Raw genomic sequence first — 13612 nt, 5'->3', positions numbered from 1 at the left:
TAAAGTACTGAAGTACTTGCTTTTAAAAATACTGAAGTATTCAAAGATTTTTTTGAATATATCAAAAAGTTGTATTTTCACAATACATAAATGCAGGCAAGAGTTCATTATAGAACATTCTTTTACACTATGTTTATTTAGAAACCATTACTTGAAATCTCTAAAAACTAAACCATGGAAAGATAAACAGCAACTAAGTTACTCTAAGCACAGACAACTTAGTTTGAAATATTTATCTGGAATGAAACAAACGTTACGTAGCTCAACACGCTTTCTCAAGTTGGACAGTGAATGTTTGTATGTTTGGGCAGAGTGGGAAACAGGGAGAACATTTCAAACGATACGTATCATTCCTCATTTCAAAAACCTCTAACACAGGCTGAAGATATGGCAGAAGGGTGCTCAAGTGGAGAATTATAGCCATCATTACCACCTCTACATGAATGGCCTGATCTGAGTGAAATTTGCTGTGTTTACTCCATGTTCAACCGTGGAGACACACGATATACAGGTACGACGAAAACCACTGAGACAAACAGAACTACACAAACATATATATTATACTGTCTTTGGGATCAGATTTCAGAAAAGAGAAGGAAATTCATGAGCTGACGTCAAAGCAAAAGTAATGAGTAACTAGAGCACTGATAGAAATGTAGTAGAGTAAAAAGTACAATAATTGTCTTCTGAATGTAGTGGAGTAAAAGTAATAAGTTTCCCAAAAAATAATACTCAACTAAAGTACAGATATTTTAAAAATGTACTTAAGTACCCAAGTACATTTTGTTACTGTCCACCACTGATAACCATCCCAACATTTAACATCTATAAATGTGTGTACTTGAAGATTTGTTGATTTTATCCTCAAAGGTGACAATTCTAACCGTGAGTAAGTCAGCGTTTCTGCCAGTGCAAATATTTACAGCATGCATAGTATTGTCAATCCTGGAGCCCTAAAGGTTACACATGGCTCCCTGGCTTTTCTATGTCTCTGCTGGCTTATTTCCATCATGCAAAACAGTTAAGCAAACATTATTCAGTTCAGCTTCTCTATCAAATGTACAAAAGAAAAAAAAAACACCCACTCACACAAGCATCCCTTTATGCTTGTCTTTTTGTTATTTTACTAATGAGCATCAGTGACTGGACTTTAAATAAATGGGCTGATATTACTTTTAACTTTTACCTATTATTACCTTAAGAATATATCAAGAATTAAAGAACTTATGTCTCAGCAGGATGCAGAAAAACGTGTCCATGCATTTATCTTTAGCAGACTAGACTACTGGAACGGGGTCTTTACAGGACCATCAGACCATCAGTCCATCAGACGACTGCAGCTCATACAGAATGCTGCTGCTCGAGTCCTAACAAGGACCAAAAAAGTAGATCACGTCACTCCAGTTCTTAGATCTCTACACTGGCTTCCTGTCTGTCAGAGAATAGACTTTAAAATCCTGCTGATAGTTTATAAAGCACTGAATGGTTTAGGCTAAAAAAAAATTGCTGATCTGCTACTACTGTATGAACCACCTTGACCTCTGAGGTCATCAGGTACTGCTTTCAGTCTCTAGAGTCAGAACGAAACATGGTGGAGTAGCGTTTAGTCATATATCTGGAACACACTCCATGTAAGCTGTAGGTCCGCTCCAACTCTCACCTCTTTTAAATCAAAGATTAAGACTTTTTTATTGGCCACTGCCTTCCTATCTTAGTTTATTTTAACTCACTTTAAATTAAAATTTTAATGTAATTTTAATATATTTCTAATATTCCTTTTCTTTTCTGTTTTATTATATTTGTCATTTTAATTATGTTCTTTTATGCCTGTCTGAATGTTTCCAATGCTTTTAATGTAAAGCGCATTGAGTTGCCCTAATGTATGAAATGCGCTATACAAATAAAGCTGCCTTGCCTTGCCTTGCTTATCTACCCCGACTTTCACTATTAGTGTCATAGCGTTGGCATGTACCAAAACAAATTATAACTTTCTCCCTTACTGCTGCATTAACATATCAACAGTTGGTTCATTAAAAGTTACAGTTGACAAAGCTTGCTGGTGCGAGTCACGTGACACATCCGGGCGCGCTCCCGCCGCCCTCCCCTGGACCAATGAACGGCCGGGCGGCACTGCTTGCACGTCGGGAGCCCGCGGGGGCAGAGTGTAGCGTACAAGTGGTGTATGTGTGCTCCTCTGCCTTCAGTGACCCGCTGTTTGAATGTAATGAGATGGTGTCCTCACCCACCCCATGTACTGCAGCGAGGAGCGGTCTTCTTTTGAGTGTTTTTGACTTCCGTTCACGGTATGTTTCAGTGGAAATCAGCCTTCTTTTGTCCCTGGTCTTTGGCTGTGTGAGCGGCTTGTGAGGGACTGACAAGCGGCTCTTTTTTGTGTGTGGCATGTGATGCACACAAGAGACTGAGGCGTGTTCATGTCTCACAGACGTTGCCGGGGAAAAGAAAAAGAGAAAAGGAGACGAATAAGAGGCTCTGACGTTTTATGTTGTCTGTGGATGTGACTCGGGTTCATAAGGACATGACGGAGCAGCGCTGCCTGTGGATTTTATGGGGCTCTTGCTAGCTGTTGAATGGCAAGCAGTCAAAGAATCAGATGAACAATGACTTTGGAGCGGAACATTTTTGTTTGAACACTCTTATCTTTGAATTCCTCTAAAAACGAACGGACAGTGAACGCATCTTTATTTGGTGTTGAGTTGAGGGCCAGCAGCAGCGGTTTAACGCACAGGAGGATCAGTTCAGGCGCGGCCAGGCAAGCCAACAATGCGGATTACCTCTTGACTGTTTGCCTTTGTGTCAGTACAGACTGTTTGTATAAAGTAGAGAGAAGCCTCACAGCACAATTGCCTGTCATTTTCCGTGAATTCATTTTATTCATTGTCTTGGGAAAAAGGAGACTGTAAGCTGACGTGCTGTACAAATCCCACATGTGCCCAGGTCGTCCGTGAAACTGCAAACTCACTTAGAGAGGAGCAACAGGGACAACGATGGCGAACGACTCTATTCAAGTAAGTTGATAAATATAGATATCCTGCAACCTGTTGGCATCGTCTATTGTGTGTTGATCAGGTCTCCTGTTGGTTATCTGACTTCCAATTTATGTCAAACCAAACCAAAATGTTGTTTTTGGACTTTATATTTAATACTTGTATAAATAAATGTGCTTGGCCGTATGTATGGACAAAACTGGAAGCTGTATCTGAAAAAAAAACAAAACCATTTGATTCATGTTTCTTCATCAGTCTGTATTCAACTGAAGGCCCCTCGGATTGGCCCCAAAACAGAAAAATAGCTAAATCTAACAAAAATAGTATAAGCGCAATTGTTGGATACATGGTTTGCTAATTTATGCATCTAACTTGGGTGGTCAAAATATTTCTCATTTGCTGGAGTGACCCCAGGGGACACCACTGTGAGGGACAGCAACCTCTCAGGTGAATTGGAAACAGATAGTTTGTCTCTCATTAATAATGTATGAGGGTTTTTGGAGAGGTCATTTGTGCAGAGAGCTCACTAACCATCAGGTGTTGCACTGCCTTGTTTTTACCATGATGTCTCTTGGTCCAGTTGTAGCTGTGTGCCTCTAAGGTGTTTGTGTGGAGAGAGAAAGGCACAATAGTGGTTGTTTGTTGTAAAACAACACACTTTACAAACATCATTCCTTTGGATGGTTGTTGAGTACATAGGTAAACAGAAGAACAGCTCACTTAGCTTTATCAAGGGTATGCTGTAGTTGTGTTAAAGGTTAAACAGCCATGATATTTCCAGGCAAAAAGGTCTAGTGATCTTTGATTTCCACTGAAGAACTCACAGAGACACTATCAAGTAAACCATCTACCAGACATGAACTTTAAAATTCTTATGACAGAGTTTAAAATAAGCACTACAACTTAATGAGCCACTGTAAGAATAAAGATTGACACTAAGTGACATTGCAGTCTAAGGGAGTGCCTTGTGTCTTTTATCATGGACACGTGGAGCTGCACACAGAACACAGTGTGTTCATGCAGGTCTATGTGCCTTACCTGTTTGTTTTCTTGCTATCCTGCTATCAAACATTCATTTTTGCAGTGAAACTCTGATATCACTCAGCAGATATGGAAGGCAGTGAAACAGGAGGCGACCTATCAACTGAAATATGCAAGAAGTGCAACGATTGCAGTGTCAGTTTGAAGCCCACTCGGATCATAAGAGTAAAAATTGGCTGGTTGTAATGATGTTTGCTGAAAACATCAGTCACAACCATAGACTGTATAAATAATGGATGTATTATCAGTGAAGTTACCCATCTGTTTCTGAAGCACTGTTTTGAAGCCAATCGTCGGTGGGTGCCATATTGGAAATGCTGAACTCAACCTAACGTCTGCCGAGTTAGTGTGAAGTGAAGAAGAGGGACTTTAGCCTCCTCGCCAACAGCTACAGTGTTCCCGCCTGTCAATCAAGTCAGCTTTGCCTCTAATAATGGAAAACTGATAATCTTAATATCTTCAAAACTGCTGTTATAAAAAAAATGGTGTGCCAATTGAGAAATGAGCTATTCAGACGACACACATTTTTTGTACCAGGCTGTAAACGTGTTTATTTCTGCTGTAAAGATTGGCTTTTCATAATCGGTGTGAATGTGGTTTCCGGTACTTCAGGCACAAGCCCCAAGGGGACACTCGAGAAACTGCAGTTTTTAACACTTCCGCATTGGCTTCAATTCTCATGGCTGGGGGTTGCCGCTTGGTCACAACCAGTGTTATTCATGGTGTGTGTCAAACTCTCTGATGTCCTAAAATGCTGACTGAACACTTCTTAATTCTGGTTTGTCCGCTTCCCATCCATCAACTTTTCAACCACTTTTAGCCTTTCTGACATCACATTATACACAAGCCCTGGGTGCTGTTGAGTGATTGATGTATGTTTCTTTTGTGATACAGGAACACTTGAGAATGCATGTTCTCATGGGATTTAGAGGAGAGTTGCCTGATGATGTAACTTTCAGTCTATGTGTTGCTCAGTCTACCGTATTTGCTCCTCTTTGAACCTCAGGACTAAATCAAATCCTTAATTCTAAGTGAAGACAGCTATGGTTTGGTCTTTGGTCTGTTCAGTACCAGCATAAAATTCAACAGTTTAGGTCAAAATAATGGGTTTTAATTTGTCAATCATTAAACATATATCTGTAATTGTCTGTGTACATACTGATAACCTCTCCACTGTCTGTTCCTTTATCAGCTCCTTTCCCTCTATAATTTGCTTCTGAAAAACCATAAAAATTCCAGTGTGGTGGTAGTAAAACGAGCCACAGTCAGGGTTTAGTTATGCCGCCTAAGTGCAGCGTGTCATCATGACTGCTGTTAGGAGCTTTGTAGTGAGTTAGTGTACCACTTCAGCCATGTTTAATTCTAGCTTTGCTGTCTTTATGTATCCCAGGCAGCTTAGTTTCTGAACAGATGTAGAAGTGTGCTGTTTTAATCTTGCTCAGTGTGAGAAATCCTCAAAGAAGAAACAGCCAGGGTATGAAAATCTGAACGTAAACGACAGAGCTAAACCTGGCCATGCCTCCTAAAAACGAAGCAGACGCAATAAGACAAACATGCTTGGCGGTAGTTTGTCTTATTTTACGTAGGTTGCTGTTTCTATTTGTTTTGGTTAAAGGTACAGCGTGTAGAAAAGGGAGTATTTAGCGATAACATTCAGATCCTAGATTGAAACGCTCCCCTGCTCACTCCTCCTGTCAGGGAAGTGATGGTGGCCTTTAAGGACAAGAAGCTCCTGTGATGCATGATGGATATGATCCTCTATTTGTCAAGATTGTACCATCAAAAACTTGAATTCTTTTGAAACAACCACTCTCTTATTCTTCATCATTGGTGCATTTTGCTTGGCCACTCACGGATTATAAAATCATGTATGTTACTAGTTTGTCCATTTTGTGCTGCTGTAGAAACACAATGATGCAAGATGGCAGCCTCCGCTCTTTGCAGATATAAAGGGCTCATTCTAAGTTAACAAAAAACAAAACTATTTTTATATTCAGGTGAGTATGCACTAATTTAAACCCACTTCTGAATATTTTGTTCAATTTCTACCAAGTTTGTTCTGCTAAATGACGCTAAATTCTACACACTGTACCTTTAAGTCTTTAGGAGGCTCATGGAAATCTAAGAAGAATGACCAATGTGAGTTAACGATGGAGAGAAAGGCTGGAGGTAAAGATGGAGATGTTGGAGTTTGAGGTCTCCCTTTGATTTTTTACAAGAATGGTGCGTTGCTTTTAGTCCCTGCTGGGTGGAGGACACTGGAAACTACTATTTTTCTTTATGACAACAAAGAATTAAAGCATGAGCTGAATTTGACTATACTTTTAGTTAAGTTGTCATAGTTAATATTAGTTATTTTAAGACTTTATGAATTAGTCAACAGGTGGGGTCAGGGAATACTTTCTTCTCAAGCTGAATAGTTAAAAGAAAGGTCAAGTTCTCTTATCTAGTCTAATGTAGTTAATAGTCTATTGTATAGTAATAACAACTGACGGCTAGATATTTCCTTGAATGTGTGTTATGCCTCACAAACTTACAGTGTGGCCTTGAAAAGTGTGTCCTTATATGTAAGCAAGCTCAGTAAAGACTTGAGGAACTAGTTGTCCATTTCTAAATTCAGACTTCACATTGTCATGCTGAGGAACAGCCAAAAGCATCGACTCCAAAATTTCTCAGTCAGACTTTAAAGCTCCTGTGAGGAGCCTTTGTGTCATGTCACTGACTGTACAGTATACTGGGAGTGCTGTGTGTGGTTCTCAGTTCTCCCACAAGTTTTACCCAGTGAATGTTCACAAGACAACCGAGGCACACTCCAGGGGATTCACAAAACGTTCTTGGCTACAAATGCTCCTGTTCAAAGAGAGAAACACACAGTCTCACAAAAGCACTGATATAACAACTGACACGCACATACAGAGTCAGACACTCAAGGGAATGCATAGGAGTGCTTCCCATAAGCCTCAGCATGACGTAAGGAGACAGCTATGTGCACAAAGTCGGCTTTTCTTAGTGCTGCCCTGTGGCCATGTAGGCAGACAGAATCCACTATAATGCATCCAGGAACAGTTGAGCAACTAGAGACTGTGAGAGCTAGAGAGCAAATATTCTCATTCATGGTCCTGTCAGGCATCTCAGTTTGATAAAACAATGTGGTCTAAAAGGACTATGCTCTGTTTACCATGCGATTTGGTTACTCACATGAATAATGATATGTTTAAGCTTTAAACACATGATCATAACCTCCAAACTGACTGCCCTTCATGTTGTGGGAACCTTCAGGAATTTTTTGCTCTTACTGCGTAAAACCATATCCCAGTATACAATTTTCTCTTAAAACTACTGAACACAGTGAATTCAATGAGAATACCACCCTCTGACTTTCCAGCAAAGTTCAACACCAAAACGAAGACATGGGACATGATTACTTTTCACAATCCCTCAGAGTGTCGGATTCTCATGCTCTCTCCACACAGCAGCTAGTGTTGAAACAGTCTATGTTGCATGTAAGTGTTGGATACAGTGGGGATTCTGTCCTCTGATGGTCTCTATTCATTGTCTCCATGTGGTGTCTTATGGTGTCCACATTACAGTCGCTTGTCTGTGTCCCATGCAGTCGTAATCTAGATCAGTGCTGAGAGGCTCTTATCCAGTGACGACTGTGTTGGCATTGATATCAGTACAGTAGTATAAAACAGAGAATACAGAGATTTTTTTTTTGGAATACAATATGGGTTTTTGAGGAAGAAGCTCCAAGACGTCTCCTTAGCAGGCCTTGATGTGAAGCATTACAAATTCAGCGGTAATTGGCAAAAATTTTCAATGTTTAGAATTGTATTTAAGCCTTCTGGAAAAGTATCCAAAATTCCCAGTCCTTCAAATGAAATTGCAAAATAAACACAATTTGTTTCACATAGCTAAACACAGGATCACAGAGTCTTTGAGTAAACAATGTCAAATTGGTTTACTCAGTGTAGCTAACATTAGCAGAGCTAGCACCACCATCTTTTGGTCCTCTTTGCAGATCAGCGTCCAAATGCCTGTGCTGGTTACACATTGCTCCCGTAAAGTGGTTATATGCCAGTTTGAACAGACACAGCCTACAAATGACGGTATCCCCATTCTGCAGATCAAACTACTAACAAACCTGGCCGCTTAACAAGTTGCCATCTGTCATCTGTTTTTATTTGCATGTGTATACGACGTGCAGGTAGTATAGCATTAAGGCTGTAGCCATTAGCTGGAGCTACAACCTCGGCTAGTGGCAGGGTGTTGTGCTACAATTTAGACACAACATATGACAGGCATTTGGGATTTACAATAATAAAAATATGAATTCCTCGTTTAATAGACTAGAAATTTTGGCACCGACTAGGGATGCTGGTGTGACGATGTTCACTGGTTAAGATTCTTACACACGAAAGCTTAGGGATTTCTCAATTGTAGTTCTACTTTGAACTCTGCTTTTGGCCTCCACCAGCTCCTGAGGGAATTATATGCTATGTAGCCAAATGCTCCTCACTTTTCACCCAGCCAGTCTTGACTGTGTCTGTCTATAACTTAGTAACTAGTAAACTATAACTTTGACAGTTGGGCGTGCTCCTTCTGCAGAGATGAACTTTAAAGCTTCTGCATGAACCCTATGGTGCGATTGAAATGCCCACCACAAAGTATTGTTGTTGATAGGAAGTTTGCCAACATATTTATAGATGTCTGCTTTTTGAAACATCTTCCTCTTTTGATTTACTGCCATCGCTGAATCTTTGTCACTTTGATGGGAGCAGTTCAGTTGTAAGTTGGGCTTTGCTTGGGCCCGCTGTTGGGGAGAGGGTGGAAGGGGAGGTCTAAAGGGCATTATGCTGATGATGAGGCTCCACAGCCGCAGCAGTACAATAGCTTGTATTGTCTGACACCAGCAGCCCAGATCACATTCAGTTCACTCTGAGTTCATTTTCCTCATCCTGACCACAGCATGGTGGTGACCACACCCTCACCAAGCCCATCCACCCGCCCGGCTGCCCAGTCTGGTCTGTGCTGTGAAGACAAATCATGTGTGGTTAATGGTGTTTGGACTGAAAACTGAAATCCCTCGTGTATTTAAACCATGTTTTTGCTTCATTAGTTGGCCCCAGCAGCTGTTCTGGGCTTATGTTTCTCTTGGTGGATTTTGCCTCATTCCTTTATCTCTCGCTCACATCTCTCCTTCCCTCTGTGCAAACAGCCCATAATTCTCATGACCTCATAGCAGTGTAGCCCTGCATTCCCGCTGTAGATGGACCCCTCCTTCCTCCCAGACACACTTTCCCGAACACACACACACACACACACACACACACACACACACACACACACACACACACACACACACACACACACACACACACACACATATACACACACACACCCAGAGAGAGGCCTGCAACACTGAGCTCATACACTGTCATGACATCACCAGTCACCATTGGCCAGTGAGACCCTCCAACTCTCTGTGGGAGCACTGGTAGGACTGGAAAAAAGCAGGAGTGATCAGGAAGATGTCGAAAAGCAAGTCATCAGGGCGGGTCGTTTTGGGGAAAATAGTGAGTTCATCACGTGGAACTGCTCAGCTGCCTTTCAGCATTTAATCACCAATATATCACTGCTGCTGAAGTTGTGTTCTTCTGTTTACATCAGTCAGAGATGTTCAGATACCATTTTCCACTCACATTTGAGACTCAACTGAAAAACTTAAGATCCCTGGGAAACTAGCTGTGATAAACATTACAGTTTCTGATAGCACTGCACTTTTGTTGTTTCTTATTCCGAAGCTACAGAGGAAGGCTGCACGACACTGGAAAATAACTGATAATTTTCTTTCAGCAGTATATATTTTGATATGACAAAGATTATCGCATGTTTTTATGCATATATACACAACAACAAAAACTGGTCATATAATCATACTCTCTGCTTTCAAATCAAAACCCTTCCTTATGAAACTACTGGGTTTGGCCCTCTAGCAGCAGCTCCTGCATGAGGAAGTAGAGAAACAAGAGGTGTGATAATAGTTAAAACACCACTTTTCTTCATAAATTTGACAAATAAACACAATTCCCTCACTTATGTCATTAACCTTTTTCAATTGAGTTCATAGTTTTTTTTAATATGTGTATCCAGCCGGTGGTCAAAACTTTTAATTAGGGGTTGGAATTGCCACGAGACTGAAGATATGTAAGATGCAATGCAATACATGGCCCACATTAACAATAATATTATGATGCAACATTTTATTTTTATTTTTTTTATTTGATGTCTTTATTTTGAACATGTAAAACTAAAATAGAAAAAAAACCATACAAGTGGAAAAAAAAAGAAAAAATAGTTATACAAAAAAATCCAAAATCAATCAGTTCCATTAGCAAGCACTGAAACAAATGACTGTACAAATCGTCATCTTCATACTTACACCTACAATCAAAAGCAAACCCCTCATGATTTTCAACACTTGTCTTCCTCCTTGTACCTCATGAAAATTATTTCTTTGTACCTCTTCTTGAACTTAATTATGTTATGGCATTGCTGTAGCTCCATATTGAGACTGTTCCACAGTTTTACTCTACAGATTGAAATACAAAAGCTATTCCTTGTGGTCCGAACACTCACCATCTTTAATCTTAACTTCCCTCTTAAGTTATATCCCCCCTCTCTTTCAAAGAAAAATCTTTGAATATTTCCTGGCAGGACATGTTTCCTAGCCTTAAACGCAATTTGTGCTGTTTTAAAATCCACAAGATCAAATAATTTTGGTATTTTGGATTTGAGGAACAATGATACATTGCGAACAAAAAAAAATACATCATGATAATGATAAATACAGGTGTAGAATTAATGGATTTTTATCTCTGCCACTTGGTTAGATTTTCCTGGGATGAAACATTTTTTGAATTCACAGAACTGCAGAGCAACTGTAAAATCTATGGAAAAAATACCCCCCTTTCTTTGCCACATTTAGAAATATTTACACATTTCAATTCATGAGCAAACTTGAACAACTAGTGATGTCAGTAACTACAGCTAGGTCTTTTCAGTCAGCTTCCATTCCTCTGTAGACTTCAGTAAAACTTCGGTCATTTGGTAAGTCTCCTGCGTTACTCTCATTTGTAGCATATAGGAATGCATCCCCCGCTTTGTGTCGTAACTCTCAAATACGGCTCTGTGAAATTCACCAGTCACAGGTGAGTGTCACCTTCTCTGCAGACTGGAGTGCATCCTCCCCTTTAACTCTCCTCTCAGCAGAAAGCTTTTTCTTTCTTCCTTTCTTCTCTATGATTTGAGGTGGCTAGTGCATTTCTTAGCTTCTTTTCACCACTGTTTGACTACCTGCTGTCTTCTTCTGGTATAATGCAGCTGTCAACTTCTTCTTAAGCCAATTAAATGCCATTCACATTCCCCTCACCCATATCATTAGCACCACTGTGAGGAGTTCTATAGTTGTGATGCGTATGCTCTACTATTTCTATTAAAATAGATATTTTAAAAGCTTCTCATCTTGAACTTGAAGGTGATTCTCACAACATTACATCTTATATGCTATAGGTGCTGATATCAGGAACACATTCTCCTAAAATCCAGCTCACATAATTTAGCGTCTGCCTCAAACATAATGTCAGGATATCTATGGTGGCAGCAGCGTTGCATGCATGTTTTATTTTACAGCCATGTGATCCAGATTCAGACACTGCATGCAGAGTGGTCAGATCTCCATGTGATTAAGTGAGTGACTTTAAGTGTTTGATACAGTCATTTCCAAATAAACATATTTGGTCCAAACATTGATTTCTTTAGTAAATCTTTGACATCATAATGGTTTGGTTCATTGACTGACCTCTTCTCTGGTGCCGTTATTGATACTGGTATTAGTTTCATAATATCTCTAGTATCAGTACAACTTTCCCATAATCCTGTGTTTTCAGTCTTAAAAACTTTTGTTATACAACATCCGTAATTCCTCACTTTCCCTCTCACGTGGGCCCAGGCCCTTCTTGCCAACACCAGAAGCATTGCACGCTGACATACCATGACCTTTGACCCCTCCTCATTATGGCAGAGCATGGGGGGCCCCTGGGCTACATATATTGATCCTCCAGCCCCATCTCAGAGCGCTGCAATGCTATTTAAATAGCCACTCAGCGAGGGTAAATATCACTGCAAGTGCTGGAGGATTGCAGTGTCAATTGACAGCCCAGAGAGAGTGTGTTCAGTAATGTAGAATTAAAAGGCGTTTTGAATATCTTTTCTTAAGCTCTGTAGTTGAGAGTTTAGTTCAAATTCACTGCTCTATGGTTAAAAAAATGTAGACTGGCATGTCTCTTAATTTAATTTTCTGCTTTAAAAAAAATTGAAAATGTTTTTAGTTAAAGTATAAAATGTTGTAATCTTTTGGGTTGGTTTTATTGCCTGGAAATGTTATTGAGACACTGGAGGACATATAAAAGTGATGTAATATTAAAGCCATTGTTAAGTTTATGGGTGAAATTCTGAAACAGCACCTTTTAATGGGAGTTTGGTAACAAATAAGACAAAAAAAAGTTTGTCATCCCTTTACATCTTAAATCCAGTGTTCCACTGCCTTCCCTTCTCGCCACCCTCTGAGTGTACAGTCTTGTCATCCCTTCACTTGGACGACAGTGATTCACGCATGGTGATTTCCCGCACAGCAGGGGGTCAGCTGGTAAACAGCTCATGAACAAAGCAATATCGGCCAACTTAATGGGATAAACTAGGCATGGTTCCCAAAGCTCACACTGCAGTGAGAAAGCACAAGTGCTCATGTGTGTTAGCCTCATTAGGGCACTCAGGGTGATCGCAGTGAAATAACCTAAACGTTTTCTCACCCAAATGACTTTGTGTAATTATGTGTAGCATAATTTTATGATTTTACCATCCTAGTAAACCAGTATTAACACCATCATTTCAGTATTCTCTTTTGTCCAGTAAAAAAAGTGTCTTTCTCAGCTAGTGTGGCTAATTGGGGATTTTAAATTTGTTTACAGGGAGAATAAGCCCCTAAGATATCCTAAATAACAACGTTACCCATCATTCTCAGGTTTAATTATTCCCACAGAAAGTCCCTGGTAGACTTGGCAAACTTAGCATGAGTTGACATCCATGTGTCATGTAGGGAAAGTCTGTAGTGATAAATGGCCTTCTACAGTCTTAAGTGACTCCACAGAAAATGACAGGAGGACGTAGTTTCCTAATGTGTGCTGTGGTTTTCAAAGTCTTTTCTTACTCTGCCTTTCCTGTTGTCAGGATGTGTGGCTTAACTCTTTTTAAAAGTTTGGTGACTAACTGAGTTAAAAAACAATGCTGACAACAAATGGGGAAAAAGACTCAAACTATTAAAGAGGGATGTTGAAACTTCCCTGCACAGGAAACAAGGTTTCTGTGTACGATGTGTCAGCATGAAGCTATTTGACACTTAATTTGTAATGAAAAAGCCACATCAGATAATCACGCAACCTGCAGGATGTTTAAGTCAGGCTGTTTGAGGAAGGAGGGGACGGCTAGCAATGTAATGTTTGAATTGC

General features: G+C 40.0%; 1 protein-coding gene across 1 annotated transcript in view; it reads left to right on the top strand.

Annotated features, from left to right (window-relative positions):
* The first annotated feature begins 2117 nt into the window (after positions 1-2117).
* The window catches only part of pkn1a (protein kinase N1a), a 66934-nt gene continuing 55439 nt past the window's right edge, over positions 2118-13612 (top strand). The window contains 1 exon segment of the mRNA XM_034687601.1: positions 2118-3026. Within this exon segment, the coding sequence (XP_034543492.1) occupies positions 3006-3026 (21 nt within the window). The 5' untranslated portion in view covers positions 2118-3005.

The sequence above is a fragment of the Notolabrus celidotus genome, chromosome 7 (genome assembly GCF_009762535.1).
Source record: "Notolabrus celidotus isolate fNotCel1 chromosome 7, fNotCel1.pri, whole genome shotgun sequence".
Lineage (NCBI taxonomy): Eukaryota > Metazoa > Chordata > Actinopteri > Labriformes > Labridae > Notolabrus > Notolabrus celidotus.
Note: the sequence above shows the minus strand (reverse complement) of the source record. Positions and strands in the feature narration are given on the sequence as shown.